Source organism: Protomyctophum parallelum (genome assembly GCF_964188405.1).
Source record: "Protomyctophum parallelum genome assembly, chromosome: 14".
Classification (NCBI taxonomy): Eukaryota; Metazoa; Chordata; class Actinopteri; order Myctophiformes; family Myctophidae; genus Protomyctophum; species Protomyctophum parallelum.
Window position 1 is genome coordinate 17,200,424 of NC_139709.1, and position 21,483 is coordinate 17,221,906.

Here is a 21,483-nt window from a genome sequence, read left to right on the forward strand (position 1 = left end):
TCTAGTATAGACCCTGTACAACAGTGGTTCCCAAACCTTTTCTTGTCAAGGACCCCCGAATTTACACTTTATTAGCCCGTGGAACCTGACCATAACCCGGCTATAATCCATGGTCAAAAACGATGAAAAATGAGGATTTGAAAAAATGACAAAATCACTTCCAGACCATGGGCTATAGTCCATGGTGTCGGCGTGATTTTCGTCCTCAAAAATGATGAAAAACGGCATGCTACAGTTCCCTAACCCTAACCCTTGATCGTAGGAGATAGTAATGTAGGACTCTACAGATCGAGTGCTATCCAGTCATAAAGTTTGAACACTTGAAGAAACTACTACAGAAAACTGGAAACACGGTAACACCGCCAATGTGGCGCACTGCATCCTATCCGTAGGAATGAACAATCGAAAGCAGGTGACAACAGAAACAGGATGGAAGACAATGAGGGCGGACACAAGTGTGCAGGGACGGATTAACCCCCACAAGGGCCCCTGGTCCGGTAATATTTGCAGGGCCCCCATAGCGTGCATGTGCGCGACATTTTCTTGTTTTTCCGTGTTTTTATCATATTTTTTACCTAAATTTAACAAAATCAATGGCCAATAAAGGGCCCCAGGAGCCCTTTTCAGGGCGTCAAACCTAGTACCTCATGGTCCAATTTGCCACAGGGTCCCTGAGAGCCAAGAGCCCATGGGCCACGGCCCCACTGGCCCAATGGCTAATTTGTCCCTGCAAGTGTGGCCTGATAATTTGCCCAGCTGGTACCCAATCAGATCCCAGTTCAAACCCATATAGGCAAACACAGGTGGCACACATGGTTCTGAAATACAATGGCCCATTTGGATACCACCTAAGACCCAGTTAGACACCCACATAAGCCCATATGGGCTAAGGGTGGGCCCTTTGTGAATACTGGGTGCACGGCCCACTTGGAACCCAAGCCCATAGCCCATGTCAAAACCCAATTGGGCCCAGGTGGACATGTTAGCTGGGCTATATTTCTAAAACTATGAAACATTTCAAAGATTCCTTTTCAGGCAAACATGTCCACCGTAAGATGAACCTAAGTAGGCTAGAATGGGGTTGCTAGGTGTAAGTATGTAGGACTAGTAGCATGCCAAAGTTTGTGCTATTGCCATAGAGAATGCATTGGGGATGGGTGTATGAGAATGGGTGTTGCGGAGGACGAGAGGAATGCCTCTCATCCTCCGCAACACCCATTCTCATACACCGCTATACACCGCGACATATTATAGCACGCCGTTTTTCATCATTTTTGAGGATTTGAAAAAAATGGAAGAAAATAAATAAACATGCCCCTCGCCTACCTAACTGACCCCCCACCTACCTACTCTTACCTGACCCCCTTCCTACTCTAGGTGTTGGTGATTTGAACCAGCACGACCCTACTAGGTAATCTATGGATATTATCTGATATCTTTACTGTATATACTTTATAGTTTATATCTTTAGACACATTCCAACCTACTGTTGGTGATTTGAACCAGCACTGTCCTACTAGGAGTATGTTGGGTTTGAACCAGCACACTTATACTACGTATTCTACAGGTATCTGACATACCCATTGGGCCACTTAACAGCTCACAATTCTCATGGAATTTCTGTGCTCCTTTAAAGTTGTCCTTCTGGATGTCAGTGTGCAAAGCAAAGTTTCACAGCAAAGTGACTAATGTTGGATTTGAACCATGGACCTGTGGTTCACAAGGACAGCACCCATCACACTGAGCTAACAAGGACAGCACCCATCACACTGAGCTAACTACAACACAGCTTTTCTGTTTGGTTCCATTTGTACACAGAGTTATGACAGACTTGTAAGGGTCCATACTATAATTTAGCTGGGGACCCCCTGGAACTCCCACAAGGACCAGACACGACTTTGGGAACCACTGCTCTAGAAGACTATTCTTTTATAGCCAGAATAAATTTTTACTTAAACAAATAATCGCATACATCAGCCTGAGAGTCATACAGTTTTCTATATCTAATTTCATTTCAACTGGCAAAACCCAGGATTGAACCAGGGACTTTTTGATCTTCAGTCTAACACTCTCCCAACTGAGATATTTTGACTTGTAAGATGCTGCTGTAATCGTTTTGCATGAGTGGCTGGTGGACCGTAGACCCTCAATGCCTGACTTGTCTGTGGAAAGCACCACTAACCCTTACCCTAACCAGGCTATAATCCATGGTCAAAAATGATGAAGTGATTTTGTCTTTTTTTACAAAGCCTCGTTTTTCCAGGCCATGGGCTATAGTCCATGGTCTCGGAGTGATTTTCGTCTTTTTTTCAAATCCTCAAAAATGATGAAAAACGGCATGCTACAGCCTACAGTACCCTGACCCTAACCCGGCTATAATCCATGGTCAAAAATGATGAAGTGATTTTGTCTTTTTTACAAATCCTCGTTTTTCCAGGCCATGGGCTATAGTCCATGGTCTCGGAGTGATTTTCGTCTTTTTTTCAAATCCTCAAAAATTTGAAAAACGGCATGCTATAGTATGCCGTCCGAGGCCATGGGCTGAACTTAAACCCACAACCTGTGGCTCACATAAACAGCAACTTATCACTTATTCATCAGCTTTCCATCTCTTTCCACAGTGTTCTTCTGGATGTTATTCTCCAAAAGATGCTGCAGAGAGTGAAAGTAGGAGGAAGTCAGCTGGATTTGAACTCACAACCTCTGGCTCACATAGACATCATCTTAACAAGGGTGACACTGAGCTCTCTGTGATTTTGTGTTTTAAGTTGTTCTTCTTGGTGTCCCTTTTCGGGGGCCTTGGGATCATATAGAGCATTTTAATGGTGTTTGCTGTGCATCAAATTTGTATTTACTGCTTTAAGTGGCCCACAATACTAGACAAACATGCATGTTCATTCCACCACTCTGCCACCAAAATGTGGAATGCCATTAAAAGATGTAAATCACTGGTTTCTTTCTAAACTGGCCTGAAACATCAGTTATCAGCAGACCACAAGGGGAGAAAAATTATGCAATTTCCTGTGGTGTTATTCACTGCCACCGTTTCTCCTTTTTCTCCTTTGTACTAATAGTGTTTTGTATTCATGACATGCAGTATTGTGTTATTTGTATGCTATGTTAATGAATTGAATACATAGAACCACAATGGAAACAAGTCCCCCAGGACTTTTTGGTATTTTCCTTTGAGCCTTTTAGCCATTACTGTACCAGGGCTACGTGGTTAGTACTGGTTACTAGCTACTGTCTGCCAGTGGAGAGCAGTTTCTTACCGGGGACAGGCCTCCATTCCGAAAACCCACCTTTCCGAAACATCGCCATTTCGAAATGTATTTTTCTGAATTGTGGTGCTTAAAAAACACCACCATTCCGAAATCCACACCTCCACCCACTTTCACCCACCTCCACCCCTACTTACCAATTGAGTTGTTGTTTTCAGTTATTCACCAAAGCCACTTTCACTCCTCTAGCGCCAAACAGTCACTGCTCTGCACAACAGAAGCTGAAAACAGGTGGCCCTTTATCGACTAACATGAAAAGAAATACCATCCATATCATCTACTGCCCGTGGTAGCCAAATGATCAAGCACACAGGCTCTGCAATTAGTCATCACATTCACCATATGTGCTTGAGTTGGCCATGACGACAGTACTGAGGGCTAATGAATATACGGAAAGTCCTACAGTACAAAGACTACAAACTGATTAAATGTGACTTACATGCACGGACAGACCCTGTTTGGAATGAGCACAGACACCCTGCACCAAACAGTACTTGCAAAAGTCAACATGGTTTTCTCCGTGTCAGGGCAGAGTATGAGCTGGTGTCTGATATGACAGGGCCTGACATCCATATAAAATTCTTCGTATAAATGTAACAGGCTCTTTTTTTCTCTCTCTCCTTGGGCTGTGTAGGTTAATAATTACATAGCTGTCCAGTTTAATGTAAAGTGGATATTCTGAGAACAGAATACACATGGTGTAAAGTGGCATCAGCCTATTTATTCAACATTATCGCCATGCATTCAATTAAAAACAAAGTAAAAAACATTATGTGGATCTGCAAATGCAGACGTTCATCGCCACTTCAGCTGTCGAGATATGTCTCTCTATATATTGGCCGTTCAATAAATTGTTCAACAAATGTCAGGATGATAAAGACAGTTGGCAGCCTTCATTATGAGTTTGCTGCCAATAGGAGCATCTGCTTCATGTCACATCTTCACACAGCGAGTGACTTTGAGCAGCAGGCCATTCTAGGTCATCTCCTCTGGTATGAGTTGTCAGTCAGTATGATGAACTATACAATGTATAGTACTACTGATAAGCTCAAGCTCCCAGACCTCCCAAGTGGCTCCAATTCGAATCTCAGGCAGTGAAAAATAGCTCTCTTTCAGCGCTCCTGTTCTCCTCTAAGGAGAATCCAATTGTGCTTTCAGTCCCTGAACTGTCAGTACACGCTCCTATTTGTTTTAATCGTAATTCTATTCCTTCTCAGCCAGATATGGATTTTTACATCATTTGGAAGGAGAAGGGTCTGATGCTTTTCTCTCCCACAAGCCAACCTTTTCCCCTCCGTTATTTACAAGTTAGACATTTTTGTTCAAAATAATTTCAATAATTTGTAAACCTTACCTCAGGCCACGAAGACCAATCTGGAAAGGTTAGTCACGTTCACTGTTGGAGGCTCAATCATGGAAAGAATATGTCCCCCTACTCTCTTACCGGGTGTCATGGAAACATACTATAGTAAGTATAGTATAGTATGTAGTTTTTCATGATTTTCATTACAAAACAAAAATCAGTATTTCGTCGAAAACCATGAAAAACGACATACAATAATGTAGTAAGTCATTTTTCATGGTTTTCATAAATCTTTTATAGGGTTTTGATATGAGTTAGGTGGTTTCTTCCGGACTGCAACGATATTAAACTTCAATATATGAAAAGAAACAAGCAAACAATGAACAAGCAATGAAGTAAATATAAACTGAACTTTATTTTATTTGACCACTTAAACCCTATTCAAACACCTGCTAAAATTACAGATCTACACGCTCTCAACGCATTTGCAACGTGGCATAGATCTGCCATTTGGAAAGTTTCTGAAATCTTCGGAAAATGTTCACCTAATGAAATGCCCAAAATAGCAACACCAAATTAGAAGTGGTTAAATCCTTACACATCAGCCTATAATTAGAAATCATAAGGATATTGTAAAATATATCAGCTATTACATCGCCGATATATTGATCAGGTTCAAGTGACCATAAGATAATAATAATGGAAATGACTGACTATTTAGCAGCTAATCTCCCAAAACAGATTAATGGGTTCCCAGATTGTTCTTTAGCCAAATCAATTTGTTAATCGGTGTACTCAATTTTACAGTCATCATGTAATGAACTAGAATCATATTGTATATTGCATGAACTTTGAGTGAACGCAAACCAAAATTGCGATATGCATTTGGCAAGGCACCAAATATTTATTTCAGTTTTACAGAGATTGTAAACATAACAGAGTTTTGAAAATGGTTCTGAAGTCTTTGCTACTAACCATGACCTAAAAAGATGGAGATTGTAGACAGATCTTGATTTAAAAACAAACTATAATCAAATCTGAGTCACAGAGACACTTTGGAAAAATGGATTCAACATGACTTGGCAGAATCCAGAAACATGAGCCCTAGTGCTTGGTACTGTACTGAACTGGTTCTCACAGTACCACTGATTCTAATATGAAATAATTAAGCCAAAGGTATGATAATGGAGAAGACAGCCACCCAAAAAAGAGAGTAGAGAGGCAAAGAGTAAACACAAACAGTGACTTACAGTATGCCTAGTTGCACGGTGGCGCTGCGTACCAAAAGTAGCAGCCCTATAAGCCAACAACTCATCACAAGCTTACGTATAGACAAATTCACAGAGGCTTGCCTGGGTGCGGCCATTACTGAGCAGCAGCACTGATTAGCTACACCTGGCCTACGGAGCACCTGCTCCATGGATTACCTCTCAGTAATGGCCGCGCCCAGGGCACCCCTCTGTGAATTTGTCAATAGGTAGGGCCGCTGTTTTCGCAAACCAAGCGTTAATCAGGCACAATCGCTTCTGGTATAGCCAACAATACAGACGTGCAAAAATCCCAACATTGTTCAGAATCCAGTTTTAATATTATTTTTCAACGAACCATCCAAAGCACATGAAAACAATTCCTCATTGTTACATGAAAATGGTTATCGACGGGGCGGGTTTGTGCATTTATAAACAAACTGGACAGATGGAGCTACACAAATTGCTTTTTGTTCAAAAACGAAACAAAAACAACACTTCACCCACATATAAACTTAATTATATAATCGAGGTGTATATATACAGGGTTTAACTTCCAAATAATGTGAACAGCCTTTTAGAGCAACTGAGGTATACGTCCTTACGGATTATTATTATATTACTATGTTATCTTTATAAGGGCTTGCTATTGGAAACAACAAGTGAACTGTGAAATAATGCACCTTGATTTGGGGCTTCTACTTGGAGCATGGAATGCTTATTTAATGGAATGGGATGCTGAAATGGTCAATATTTACAAAAGGAATTCTTCATACTTACAAACTGGGATTCATAGGCTAATCAATGCTGCTCTAAACAGACGTATCGAACAAACAAATATTTATTGCAAATGAATTTATCTATATAGTTTACCAAAACATTTTATTTCAAACTTTAAAAAGCTGGGTCACATGCAAGGTTTGAAAGCGGATTCAGAAAACATCATTGTACAAAATAATAATAATAATTACAGTTTTTTTTTATCAAAAATGCACTTTTTTTGTAGCACCTTCAGGTGTTTTGTGATTCCGCACAATAGCACCTCTGTGGTTGTACTTTGAGCAGCACCTGGAGCGTCCAGAGAGGGAGACATGGGTGAGGAAGAGGAGGAGGAGGAGGATGGGTGATGGTGGGACTCAGGGTGGGGGGGCTGGCTGGGCGAGTGTGAGTCCTCTCTCTGTTGCTAAAAGTGCGCCACTGTCCTCCACGGCATCGAATGTCCTTTTTTCACTTTCTTTTCTTTTTTTCCTGATGTCACTCCCATTACTAAGTTAAAGTCACATGATTTCTGGCCCTACAAGGGCGAGGAGTAGTATTTCCCCTGGACAATGCTTCCAAAGACAGGGCTTGGGGAGGTGGGGCACTCTTCTTCTCTAGGGGTCAAAGGGTGTCTTCTTGGTAAATACAGAAAAATAAAACACAGGTTTGGTTCGCAAAGGAGAGGGAATGGAGGAGAGGAGAGTAGAGGAGGAGGAGAGGAGAGGAGGAGAGAGTAGAGGAGAGCGTGCCACATGTTGTGCACCCTGGCCCTGTCCTTCAGCTGGGGGAGGAGGGGTGGGAGGCAGGACGGGGGTCTAGCGCGTCTAGCCGAGGAAGCAGACGGGGCCGACCTCGAAGCCAAACCGCTGGTTGGGGTCCCCGAAGTCATTCAGCATGACGTCGATGATGGGGACCTGGTCGATGCGCGGAGTGTTGATCTCCAGCACTGTCTTGGAGTAGCCCTGTTTCAACTGCATGGGGACAAAGAGCATTGGGAAACTTAAGTCAGTACTTTTACTCTTGAGAGTGTACAAATGGAACCAAATGGACCCATAGGTTCCATTGGGTCCATTTGGACCGCCTCCAATCAACTGTTGCTTGGTTTCACTTGTTTAGTTTTAAGTATTTCTTTGTTTTATTCTTGTGTTTTATGCAAAGCGTGCCCTGACCAATCAAATGGTTGTACTTTACAAAAGGTTAAACGTGCATTGTCAGATGTTGACAAGGGCTCATAAGCGCGTCACTTTGTGCAGCGCTATGAGACTCATAGCATTGTGATATTAATTACCAGTAAGACGCCCGAGGGCGTGCGTGCGTGCGTGTGTGCGTGTGCGTACCGAGCAGCCGTCTGACAGGGCCTTGATGAAGGGGTTGTTGTCGTAGGACATCTCCTCGTCGTTGGAGCCCAGGAAGCGCAGTGCCTTGTCGTAGCTGTCGGCCTTGGCGTCGTGCCAGGCCACCGACTGGTGGCAGATGTAGGTGAAGTTCTGCCGCGCCGACGAGCTCAGCAGCTTGAGGAACGTCATCTGCACCGTGTTGATGGTGTTATCCGCAACGTCCACGTAATTTAACTGTTGACCAGCGACGTGCAGAGAGTATTAGAGAGGCAGGGGTTGAAATTCCGTAAAAGGACATTTTTAGCAAAACATAGCGAAAATTGCGGATCTCAACTGCGACGCATTGAGAGCTTGTAGATCAGCTATTTTCGGGGCACGACCCCACACTCTTTAGCTACTGGAGATGTGGCGTGCAACATGGATTTGGACACATTCTTTCAAGGTAAAGTGCTGCCTTCAAGTTCAGGAGAGAGTTCGGAAAAAGGCAATTCTCCTGGATGCTACCTTCGGGTAAAAGTACATGGAATGCTTCTTGCTTGGTCTAGAGAGGGCAGGGGCTCAAGCCCCCTTTGATGTCTATGTGTACATGTTCCTGCTGTTGACAGTGGAAGACAGATGGCGGGAAGAGGAGGGAGAGAACAGTAGGAGAGGAGGAAGCCAGGGAGGGGAGCGTCAGGGATAGTAGACGAAGATGAGACAAGGAAATGACAGGAGGCCATGGATGAGTGAAGGAGAGAGTTAAGTTAGGAGGCGTGATGTGGGAGAGAGGGAGAGGGCAGAAGGAGCGAAAGAGAATGAACGGGAAAAGTGGAGAAAGAGAGGGGATGATTAACAGAGTGATGATTGAGAGGAGGGAGATAACACGGAGAGAGAGTGGGTGGCGAGGCTTAGACAAGCACTCAGACAAAGTGTTCAATAAAGGAGCTCGGAGCTCAAGTGATTGAACGTGGGTGCCGACTACATTAATATGAAAGAGACAGCGGAGTGGGAGTTCGCTTGACTTACGATTTTTCCACGCTTGAATTCACTGAACCACGAGCCTGGAGCCTCCTTAGGCCAGTTGGATATTCTAACCTATGGGTCAAAAAGAACAAATAATCATTCACAACATGGAACGTTATACATATAAAAATGTAAGCACTTCACTATAAATAAATGTTGTTTGTCTGCAGTCTCTGGACAGGGTATTGGTGAATATTTTTAGATTTAATCTTCAACCGTAAATAACTGAAGTTCACCGCATTGAAACCAATGCAGATACAGTAAATTAGGTTCTTAGTTGCAGAAGGTTTGACTTATATTCATCACAGTGACTAAACTACAACATTGTCCTCAATAACATTTGCCCTAGGCTCTGTTGAAAGTCATGAATATGTGAACCACAGTCACTTACTCCCATGGACTTCTTATCTGGGTAGATGCAAGTCTCTCCTCCCGCTGTGAAGTTGCAGAAGATTTTGATGGCATCTCCTATGCAGCCCTGGTTGGGATCAATCCAATATTCACCTGAGAGACACAAGGGGGTGATTAAAGACAGTATTTTATCTGTGCTGTCGAAGCTCTGAGAAGAGCTTTTTACATTGTGCACTGTGGACCACATAAGCTCTCGCTGGCCTCCGGTTTGATGGCGGTAATGTTAATGTTTATCGGCAGCGCAAACCACGCACACGCACACGCACACGCACACGCACGGCTGGTGCTAACGGGCAAAAAGTTGCACCCGAGAAGGGACAAGCCACCACAATAACACATACTTTTATTGCATTTTATATCACCGTTTTATTATCGGCCTGTGCACCTTTTGGTTCCCCAAATAAAGGGGAAGACGGATGCACTGCAATATCTGTTTGCCGGTAAGATATGGCTGCCATTAGTCATTAAGATGTCAGTGGAATATTGCAGACATACCCATATCAGGTACATCAATCACATCCACAGTGGATTTGGTATAGGCTTGTCAATACTTGGAAATGACTGTGCTGACAGATGTTGTTGGTGCCTGCACGAGAACTCTGAACATTGCACTGAGTTCTGACACAGTACTCGGAGTGTGCCAGTTTACCTCCGTCAAACTAGAAGACACTATACTGTATGTCAATCAATCAATTGAACGATCGATGGACCAACAACATCATCAACAAATAAATCAACAATATTCCAAATAAACGTTATCTAAATCGGTAAACGTCGACACTAAGTCAAAACTATGATGCAATTATCAACATTATGTAATAAGCCATGGATAGTTTGGATACACATGTAGAGCAAAGAAAAATTAAAGCATGGATCAATTAATCATGTCAGTATATTTGTATGATGTCACTGGCAACAGCCGATACATTTGCAAGAATTTATTATACAGTATGGCAGGCACACATGAAACTCTTTTCCGCCGCTAGTGATATATGGTAGCAGTATGCTGTTATTCCTGAGGAAGCCTATGTGTAGTCTGTATAGCAGAAGTGTGTCTTTAAAGCACTGGTTCTCAATGTGGAACCATCTTCGTGTGGGTTCCAGGGGGTCCCCGGCTAAATGATTTATAGTTAGGAATCAAATGGACTGTATCTCAGAGAATGAACAAACGGAACAAAATGGACAATTCTAATCGGGTCTATTTGGTTCCATTTATACACTCTCAGAGTTAAAGGGGGTGTAAGTAGCCTAATATTAAAGAGATGGGGAGCCCCATATGAATAATAATTAGAAAAAAACAATTATATTAACCCTGAGGATTTTACAGTGTAGATTGGAGTCCCAGACATAAACACGGTATCAAACGGGGGTCTGTTGCCTAATGCCTATCAACCTGGGGGTCTGTAAAAAAAAAAGGCTGAGAATGACTTGATCTTAGTACCATCAGGGAAGTCGGGCTGGCTGAGGTGCAGGTCGTTGCAGGTCCTGGCAGGGTTGTCCTGGGTGCCCATGGGGAACTTCATGCGCTCGATGTCCTGCTTGAGGTTGTTGAGGGAACCGAACACGTCCTCCATGCCCTCCGTGCCGTAGTCGGACAGGGCCTCGTCGCCTTGCATGTCCGCCTGTCGCCTGGTCTTCCTGGAACCCTGGATGGGCAGCGACTGGATGATGTCACCGGGGGGACCCTGTGACACGAAGGCGAGAGGTATACGTAATTAGACATTGCAGTTATTAGTTGATTTGGCCTCTGCATCCTAAACTATGAGGAGTAGTGGGGAATTTCCATTAATACATAGGCCTGCCACACTTATTACATAATCGCTGAATCGCAATTGTCATCATAATTGTTCCCATTCATTAAAAATAGCAATGAAATAACAGATCTTGGCCCGGACGGTTAGCTCAACTGTCTGGGCACCAAGGCTGCTGAGCCAGCCTGACTGTGTGCCGCGGGTTCGACTCCTGATCCCGACAGCCTTTGCTACGTGTCTTCCCCCCATCTCTCTCCCCATATCCTGTCAAATTACTTTCAAACTATCAATAAAGGCAGAAAAAGACAAAATAATATCTTAAAAAAAAAAGAATAGCAGATCTACAAGCTTACAAGTTACAACACATCACATGTCATTTGTCATACCTGCCCTGTGCATTTTTGATTACGAGCTATCATGCGTTTCTGTACCAAAGTGAAATAAACTCACGGGTTGTCCAGGAGGTCCGATCAGTCCAGTGTCTCCCTTCTGACCTGAGGAACCCTGTAGGGAGCAAGAGCACACAGGTTCGAGTCCAGTGGAGCACAAAGCGGCACAGCGGCGAGACTGGATTATTTTAAACACACTCTTACGGAAATTATTGATGAAACAGAAACAAGGAGAAGTCACTTACAGAAGATCCCTTGGATCCCTTCTGTCCTGAAGGACCCTGAAGGGCAGGAGACACGGAAAGAGATTAATAACTGTACCAATTTTGTGACTGAGTGTAAAACCGCATAGCTGGCAGGAAGCAGAACTTACAGGAATACCAGGAGGTCCAGGGGGTCCGAGTGGTCCTCCAAAACCTTGGATACCCTGAGGAGAACACAGGACATCAGTCAAGACAGATACGTTTGGGAACCAGAGGCCGATTCTACAAATGACTTCTAAACCAGTAACCAGTGAAGTGACGCATATACACTGTATGCTATTTTTGAATAGCCAAAGCAAGAAAATCTAAAATGACATCTATAGATATCTATAGATATCAAAGAATGCTGGCACTGTGCATGTACAATACAATACCATATTGTCAGTAGATCGGACAATCTTCAAGCTATTTTGTTTTTTTAAATATATATATTTTTTATCCCACGATTTTGTAACCCATTTTTCACCCCTGTGTCAATCATCTAATGTGATCCTGGGCTCTAAACACCCTCCACCAACCTAGTCCCCATATATGGGGGACACGGGGAGAGCAACGGACTTGAACTCATGCTTCCTTCATGCCTGAGTGTCCAAGTTGCTCCTTTACACCTGACAGGGGGAGTTTCCCTGGTTGGACGTAGCGCGTGGAAGGAACACGTTATTCCAACCAGTTCCTTTCCCCTCCATCAGGCGCCCCGGCTGAGGCAGTTTTAGTGACCAGGATTACTGCATGTTTTTTGTGAGGGTACCTACCCTAGGGGACACGGGGAGAACATGCAAACTCCACACAGAAAGGCCCTTTCGCCAACCGCGCCTTCGGATATGGGCACTGATGACGCGGAGGAGGAAACACGCCGCCAGCACCCACAGCGTCCCGAGCGGGAATCGAACCCAGGACCTTCTAGCTGTGAGGCGACAGCACTACCAACTGTGCCACCGTGCCACCTCTTTCTATCTTAATGCTTTTATACTCTGCTATGTTATGATTGCCCAGTGTATTTCTACAGCATGTGTATCGGTTGTCCGGGTTGTGTACTGTGACGTGGTTTCATTTACTTTATGCTGTGTTATTTTTCTTATGCCGATGCTGCAGTATAAATCACGCTCATTGTGGAAACAAATATCGAATGGAAATCTACGGTATATATCAGTTGAATGAGGTCTTGTCCAAAGTGGCGTACAGTTGAATGGCTGACTATATTTCCAGCACAAGCAGCTCTGGTTTGAAAGCTAAAGTTATGATATCTGATATTTACTGTACATTCTTTTTCCAGATCAAATTTTCTCTTTTGGTCTTTTTTATTATGATAATGGCTGAGAAATAATCACATCTGTGTTTCTGTGTTAAAAGCAGATTTGTTTTCCTGTTGTTTGTTAATCAAATAACCAAAAGAGGAAAGTTTTACTTACGCCATCACCCTTGCCACCACCGGTACCTTGAAGTCCAGGCAAGCCCCTGTCTCCCTTTTCACCTGACTCTCCAGGGGGTCCGATCAGACCAATCAGACCTGGATGACCCTGTGGTAGGAAGGGGAGAGGAGAGGAGAGGAGAGGAGAGGAGAGGAGAGGAGTGGAGAGGAGAGGAGAGGAGAGGAGAGGAGAGGAGAGGAGAGGAGAGGAGAGGAGAGGAGAGGAGAGGAGAGGAGAGGAGAGGAGAGGAGAGGAGAGGAGAGGAGAGGAGAGGAGAGGAGAGGAGAGGAGAGGAGAGGAGAGGAGAGGAGAGGAGAGGAGAGGAGAGGAGAGGAGAGGAGAGGAGAGGAGAGGGTAATGAATGGGGAAATTACTATTAGTAAGCAACCCTGTTGACACTAGAAAAGTCATACTTAAGATAAGTCATAATTTAAAAGAATGACACTTTCATAGCCAACATAAACATTTAGATGATGAATGTCTTCATTCAAACTCAACGTGCTACAACAAAGAACAAGTTTATGACTTGTATATCCTGCATAACATCATGTTCATAATCATAAATTAAAACTATCCATTTGTGTACATTCTTAGCCATTTCTGTTTAGAAGAGAAGCTTCTAAAACGGTGTACTAAACTAAAACTGCTTGGGTTAAGGTCAGGCATTCATTCAGAAGATGGGTGTGTTAATTCACTAAAAAGTGAATAAAAACATCTGCAAAGTTGAAATACAATGTTTGGCCGCAGGAGGCCAAAATACTGTCTTTATATTTCAATGTTCATGAACTGTGAAGCTATTTTTGATTTCATATGCCCGTTCATAATCATCATATCCGTTTAGAAAATGAGCATCCTAAGTGAAACTAATTCACTAAAGCCCCCGTTAAGTTTATAAGAAGATCACAATGAACCCAAATATTGTCTTGGTCCTTCCCTGTAAAAGAATTAGTGAGTTTATAGTGGTTGTCATATTTAACAATGGCCGTCTGCCTCTGCACCTGCTGCTAGTGGAGTTATGGCCATCTGTTCCTGCATCCCATTTGACTACTGCAGGGCTGGCATTAGACCAATGACCATAACAAAGATGATATTATAGAGACTTATACATATTCATCCCCTTGCATTAAATCTTGCCATGAAAACTCCATAAAACTCGCATTAAACTTAATTGACCAAGTGGTACAGTAAGGGTGGATGTTTGCGTGCATGCAGAATTCAAGTTAACCAAAGCTTTGGGAAAATAGCGGATCTACAAGCCCACAATGTGTTGTGTGACATGGTTGTGAGCGTGATGATCGGCTAATTTTCACAGTTCTTTGGAAATGTTTGAGAAGATAATAATGCTTTACCTTCTCTCCCTTGTGACCAGAGTCTCCTTTCATACCAGGTAGTCCGGAAGGTCCCTATGGGAGCAAAACACGTCATGTTTATCATGCATTCAGTAGCCTGTCACACATACATGTGACATTAGTTGAAATGGTCATATAGTGGATGTTTTCCATTCATTTTTATTTCACAAAATAAATCTATGATTTTTTTTCTTTAATTTCATGAAGAAATCAAAGAAAAATCTAAGAAATTCCATAAATTAGAAAACAAATATTTAAGAAGTAGAAAAAAATACACGTTGTGCACGTTCTGCTATTTTCACAAGTTTGGGTCCCAGGGAAATGTCTAATCTTTCTTTTGGGTTACTAGTTCCACTTTTCACTGATTTACTCGTAAAGAGCTGTGGATATTAAGTGTCTGCAAAATGTAAAGATAGTTATGTAAAAAGCCTTACCATGGGTCCAGGGGGACCGTCTTGACCAGAGGCACCAGGAAGTCCTTGTTCACCCTGAGAACATACACATTAAGACTTATAACAGGGCAGTTTATATTAACCATATTTATATTAGACCAAGTTTGTTCAAATTTGGACGATACTTTAGTCATACTGATGATGAACTTTAGGTCATCTTATTATCGCAAAATAGTAGCACAGAAAAGACTAACACAGCAGCTTACCGCCGCCATGCATTAATTCATATATCTTGAAATTTACATAAATCTTTGGTATACCAAAGTTCTTTTGCATACCATAATCTATGGCATATTTTATTCATGTTTTTATATATTTTCAGAAGGCTTCGTTTTTTGTACTCACAACTGGGCCAGGGATACCGCGTAGACCCTCTGCACCAGACTTGCCAGGGGGCCCTTGAAGTCCGACAGGTCCGGTCTTGCCGACAGGGCCCTCAACTCCACCGTCTCCCTATTGAATGACAACCATGAGTCATGAACCTTGTGAACCTACTGTACAGTAGCAAGCATATCCCAGCTCTGGGCATGTCAACATCCTGCTAAAATACTGTAGGCAAACATTCAGTGAAAATAGCAGATCTACAATCTTATACATCAGCTATGTTCTATTTGGGTACCCCGGTCAATGATGTATATAACTACAATAATAGTAACACATTTCTAATAATGAGCACTTCTTTTTGTCTTATATTTAAAAAAGTGAAAGTTTTATGTTTTCTTTTGTTTTCCGTGGCCACATGCATATCAATGTGGGGGTCTTTGACATGAAAAGACCTTGAAAAGATGCCTATTGCAGCTGGTGGTTAAGGAGGTTCATCGTGTGGTAGTCAAATACAGTTAATACTGTTTGCTTTAGAGCAGCGTGCGTTTGAGGAGGTCTCGAGGAATCGAGGCGGTCTGGTTAATTCCTGCCAGGTTTCTTATCTATCATCCACGCAGGGCAACAGGATTGGGTGTATTGAGTGGTTAGAGATGTCACATCAGCAAGAGTGAAGGGAAGAGGGGGATTAAATTGTTCTGACAACCAATTAGGCTTGGATTTGACACTTTGGGATAACCACAGAAATTGGCTTGTCTCCATCGTCTAATCCTACACCTCGATGTGACAAAAAACGTTAGAATTGCTGCGTGTGCGCGTGTGTGTCTGTGTGTGTGTGTGTGTGAGGAGATTCAAGCAACATAAAGAAAGGGGCCAGAGCTCTATCAGTTTCTGTGAGCACATTGTCTTTCTGCTAGAATCTATTTGGACACAGGAAAAGTTTAATCAAGGCTTGTAAGTATTTCCAAACTAATTTGGATGCTTTGTGGAAATGTTGGTAGGCTGAATAGGCTATTTGACTAATCCCTTCCAATGTTCCAGAAGCAACCTCTCCATTTCCCATGGGGTGGACTATTTTGCAGATTTAGTATTGGTGGGGCGGCAGTGGCTGGATGGAAACCTCAAGGTTGCCAGTTAGAACCCGTTAGTGTCGAAGTGTCCTTGAGCAAGACACTGAACCCCTAATTGCTCCCGATGTGCTGGTTGGTGCCTTGCATGGTTTACGCTGCCATCTACCATCACCTGGTGTATGAATGTGTGTGTGAATGGGTGAATGTAATGCACAATCTCTGTAAAGCGCCTTGGAGAAAGGCGCTATATAAATGCACCATTTACCATTTAGTATTCAGTACACAGAATTGGTGAAGGGAAATGTGTGGGTGGATGTGGAAACTACACTGTATGTCACTGCATGTGTCAAGTAGACACCTCCCATCTTAGATGTGTGACAGGTTAAACAGTCACTTCTAGCACCAATGGATCATGTCCTTCTGCAGCGACACAACACACTCTGCTCTGGCCTAGCCTTGCACTTCAGCGCTGAGTTGATGACAAGTAACTCAACAGAAACATTCTTTTCAAACTCCAGCTGCTGAACTTACCTTGGATCCCTTTTCACCTTGTCTTCCCTCCTGACCTGCCATTCCAACTGGGCCCTGAGGAGACAAAGACAAACCGTCAATGACACAATCATAACAAAGAAAACAAACCAATGTCTTAATCTGGGTCCACCCATCTGACCACTTAACACTGGCCATCATTAGAATATAGTGTTTTAATTATTTGGGGGTCCAAATACCCTCATGGAGTATTTACTGAACTACTAGTAGTACTACTAACTAACTCCATGGACTCAGAAACTCAAAGCATGCTTTAGTATGCTATGACCATACTGTACATAGCCTACTTTGGCCATTTCTTTACTCACTATTATTTATCTGCTATTATTATGAATTTATTTCTCATTGTTTATTATGGCAAAAATAATTAAAAAGTTTCCTCTTTCGAATCATATGAAAGATACAACAAGATAAATCTTGCAAAATCACTAAATAACCAACTAAAGTGCAAATGACATCTGAAGTTCAGGGTGGATAAGAAAACAAATACCGTATGCCAAATTTAGCTGACAAGCAGTAATTGCATGTGTGCATAATTGCAGAGCATGCATAATACATAACACATAATAGCTGAGTAGTTATTGGACAGCAGTAGAAAATAAAGTAAGGGGGGGGGGGGGGGGGGGGGGTCAACAAGGGGAGAGACAGCAACCAACCAGCATTTGAAAAGTGCCCTACATGCCAAACTCACTGAGCCATATAGCTAGAGACATGTCAGCATGCTTGTTTATACATTTATTTATTTACTTTGACCAGAACAGCCTCTGGTAAAAAGCCTTCTATGATTTTTGAATGCCCCAATGGGCATCGGAAAACCATGAGCTAATGCACCCAACAAAAGAGAGGTCTTCGATCTAGGTTATGTGCACTGATGTGTGTGTGTGTGTGTGTGTGTTTGTGTGTTTGTGTGTGCGTGCGAGCGAGCGAGGGTGCGTGTAGGTTGTTTTGGGCGTGTATGTTATGTCTAAGCATCTGTCACGCATCAATAGTCAGTTTGGAAGTCAATTTGAAGAGACTGATTTATACTTTGGTGTGTGCAGCACGTAATCAGAACTTTAGTCTTGACTCACCAGTTTGAAAGTCACTTGCAAGCAGAGACTGAAGTCCAGTTGTAGAAAAAGGTACTCAGTAATCGGTAATCGGTACTCAGTTATTTTATTAAGTAAAAGTATCAATAGGCCTATTGCAATGTAGAAGTAAAGTCCTGAATTCAAAATGTCCTGGCATCAAAATGTAGGCCTGCTTAAAGTACCAAAAGTGAAAATACTCATTCTGCAGAATGTCTCATTTCAAGTTTTCAAATGTATAACAATATTTTGAGAATAGCAGATGTACTAAGCTCAAAATGCGTCACATCGCGACGCATTGTGAGCTTGTAAATTTTTCAAATGGATTATTATTACAATGTTTTGTAATAAAAATCTAAATCTAAAATTACAATATTTGCCTCTGAAATATAGTGGAATAGAAGTAAAAGTATTTTACGCATTGTGAGCTTGTAAATCGGGGAATGCGACACGTCATACAACAGTACAGTACATACACACGTATAAATTACTCTACAGTAGTAATAATAACCACAGCCAGTGATCTAAAGACCATTAATATGGATATGGAGCTGTGGTCTAATTTGCTCTGCAGTCTCTGAGACCTGGTTGCTGGGAATACAAATTGTGCCCCTGGGAATAATGCTTACGAAACAGAACCCTTTAAATGTATGATTAAAAGATCAATTGTGTATTTTAGTATTCATGCCACAAAACTACTCGAAAAGACATGCAAATACTGTACAGTAAGTGGCATGTTTTGATATTAATTTATTTGCTTCCTTCCTTCGTTTAGCCTATTAATGGGTGCCATTTCACAGAGGGTGCATTATATAATACCACCAACTACCAACTAAGCCTGGGTGATGTGAATTCAAGTCACATACATTTATTCCAAACTTTTGCCTAAATTGTGATTAACAAATGTATTTTCTTTATATAGTATATAGTGAAAATAGCATACAAGCTCACAACGTGTTGTGATGCTATGATTGGCAGTTCAGACTCCCGATGAACCCTGAAATGCGCTTGAGCTGGAAGTGTTTTTAAGATTCCAAGACGAGCCAGTAAAATAAAGGCTTTTTAATGGTTTTTCAAAAGAAGACTTTTGTGTCTTTAACTCTTTTTTAGTCTGTATACGGACGTCGACGCTAGGTGGCGTCATATACCAGGTCCGTATATATACGTACCGCAACGTATACTATACTCCATCTATATAATGGTTGATGCCTACGGAAACATTGGTCCGGTTCCTATAGCAACGCCCCACCGTTCCAACTATGGGATTGCAAATATAATCTCAGTGCAAACCAGTTGAAAGGAGGATTTTCAAACCTCTAACCTCCACGCCAAAAAGCACCTTCTTTCCAGGACTTTGGGCACAATTTTTGTGACCGTTTTTCCCATCTTTATTGAGGCAATACATTCTGTTTCAGTAATTGCTTTCTAGGCTGCAATCTGCATCCCCGCTCTCCAACAAGTCTGCTGAAGAGTGCTGCTGAATCACTGTTAATTCCACTGACATGAATGCCATTCTAACTGGCATCTACAGTGCATTACTTTACATTAACCTGTTGGAGAGGACATATGCAGTAACTCAGTTCTTGGCCGAACCAATAAGAATGTAAACTTTATTGTGCATGAGACATATTAATATGCGCGCCAAATGATCTGAGACTACGCTGAATTCTGGTCCACGTTGTGCCAATCTTTCATTAAAACACATCGGTGTTGCGCTTTACTGCAAACCGTAAAACATTACGACTATAGATGGGAGAGATCGTAAAAAACGCTTCGTTGGCGAAATGAAAAACAATCTCCTCTCAAGTCCGACGTGGCAGAAATGGCCACTGTTGCCAGCCACAACACTGACAACTTAATTCCCTGACCTTTCTAACTCATCTCTGATTCCACATCACTGCCAATCAAACTCACTAACGGGTCGATATTGTTTTAGGGAGCTGCCTCTATTTACAGAGGCCGTCTCGGTGTGGACAGATAGCCAGTCAAAGGAAATCATTTTTATCTGTTATCTTTTGTGTTCATTAATTTGCAGATATAACAAGACAAATCGAATGATCTGCCACTGCCGGTAACAGTATACTGTATGGCCAAATTTCTACTACAGTGCCACACTACTGTTGGTGTTCACTCCTTGTCTGTCTGTCTGTCTGTCTGTCTGTCTGTAACAAGACATTACAGAAATAAGCCTCCTGGAAATAAAAGTGGAAAAGTGTCTCCAATGATGTCGCGACAAGTTGCCTCATTCATCACCTTGGACATGTACTCACCCGTTTGCCAGGAGGACCAGGCACTCCAGCCTCTCCAGATGGACCAGAGGGACCCTACAGCAGAACAGTTACAACAATTACACTCACTTCAAACCCACAACAAAATTACAACACAGAGCTCTGTCCAAGTACGAGACAAACACACACAGTATACAAACACCATTACATTTGCAAAAAATCTTTCAAAGAATATATGTATACTTAAATATATGGTGGTCAGTAAATTAATGCACCATATTTGGAGTTTAGACATTTTCTACTACTTTGCTTTTCTACTGATTTTCATTATTTCAAAAGATACTATATATACTACAAATCAGTATATTAGTTCCATTCACTTGATAAAAACAAAAACAAATAACATTCACACTTTAAAGCTGTGGTTAATTTGTCTTTCTCAAATCCCGGGTAGGACATACAATTTACAGATTAAGGCTTTAACAGAAAATCCTTCATAGCTTGTTATTGATTTTGAGACTGTGAACCTCACGTCGGAGTCCCAAGTTGTTGTTGTTGATTGTATAACCGACTGAACAGAAAGCAAACTGACGTGCTGGAGTTCAACGTTCAACCTATTCTGGGCCTTTTCTGTACAAGAATGATTCATGCATTGTTTATGCATTATGTATTGTATAATAATACTTCTGCCACTCTCCCTGGCCCGCCCATTAATAAGAATACACTTTGAGTCAACATGAGTCTTTTTTCCTCCACACAATCTGGAGAATTGATCCTGTGTGCTTATTATTGTGCCGAATTGAATCAACATCATTCAAATCTGTCTAGGAGGATGTTAAAAAAGGGAATGTGGGGACAGGGTTTAAACAAAGTTCTCCGGTTAAACGGGCTGCCTTCAGAGAAGCAACGCGGGGACGTCTTCTATTTGTTTCGCTGACAGTTTCTGGTGTACTGCAGAGGATGAAGATGACAGAACACTCACAGGCGCTCCGGCGTCTCCATCATCTCCTTTGTCTCCTGGTAGTCCATCAACGCCCTGAAGATAAATGCAGAGGGCACGGTACATTATTCCACCCCTGGACTGGCTCAGTCAAAGTGATTGATAGATAGGGAACAACATGGATCCTTCACGGTTCCGTAGCTCTGAGAGTGTGCACGCTTGAAACCAAAATTTGGTTTCACGAGCACAGTCTCAGAGTTCAACGGACACTGAGGATTTCACAGTGTGATAGCACTCTGAGCAGTTTTGCTATCTGTGCACTTCTTATTATGGGACCCTGTGAGAATGTCTCATG

At 42.3% G+C, this 21,483-nt stretch overlaps 1 protein-coding gene across 1 annotated transcript in view; it reads right to left on the bottom strand.

Annotated features, from left to right (window-relative positions):
- Window positions 1-6,150: 6,150 nt before the first annotated feature.
- Window positions 6,151-21,483, bottom strand: part of col11a1b (collagen, type XI, alpha 1b) — a 129,122-nt gene continuing 113,789 nt past the window's right edge. The window contains exons 53-67 of the mRNA XM_083782304.1: window positions 21,171-21,224; window positions 20,231-20,284; window positions 16,876-16,929; window positions 15,299-15,406; window positions 14,936-14,989; window positions 14,502-14,555; window positions 13,153-13,260; window positions 11,854-11,907; window positions 11,726-11,761; window positions 11,542-11,595; window positions 10,782-11,025; window positions 9,321-9,433; window positions 8,933-9,001; window positions 7,928-8,161; window positions 6,151-7,561 (exon numbers count right to left, since the gene is read on the bottom strand). Coding sequence (XP_083638430.1) covers window positions 7,415-7,561; window positions 7,928-8,161; window positions 8,933-9,001; window positions 9,321-9,433; window positions 10,782-11,025; window positions 11,542-11,595; window positions 11,726-11,761; window positions 11,854-11,907; window positions 13,153-13,260; window positions 14,502-14,555; window positions 14,936-14,989; window positions 15,299-15,406; window positions 16,876-16,929; window positions 20,231-20,284; window positions 21,171-21,224 — 1,437 coding nt within the window. The 3' untranslated portion in view covers window positions 6,151-7,414. The remainder of the gene's footprint in view (window positions 7,562-7,927; window positions 8,162-8,932; window positions 9,002-9,320; window positions 9,434-10,781; window positions 11,026-11,541; window positions 11,596-11,725; window positions 11,762-11,853; window positions 11,908-13,152; window positions 13,261-14,501; window positions 14,556-14,935; window positions 14,990-15,298; window positions 15,407-16,875; window positions 16,930-20,230; window positions 20,285-21,170; window positions 21,225-21,483) is intronic.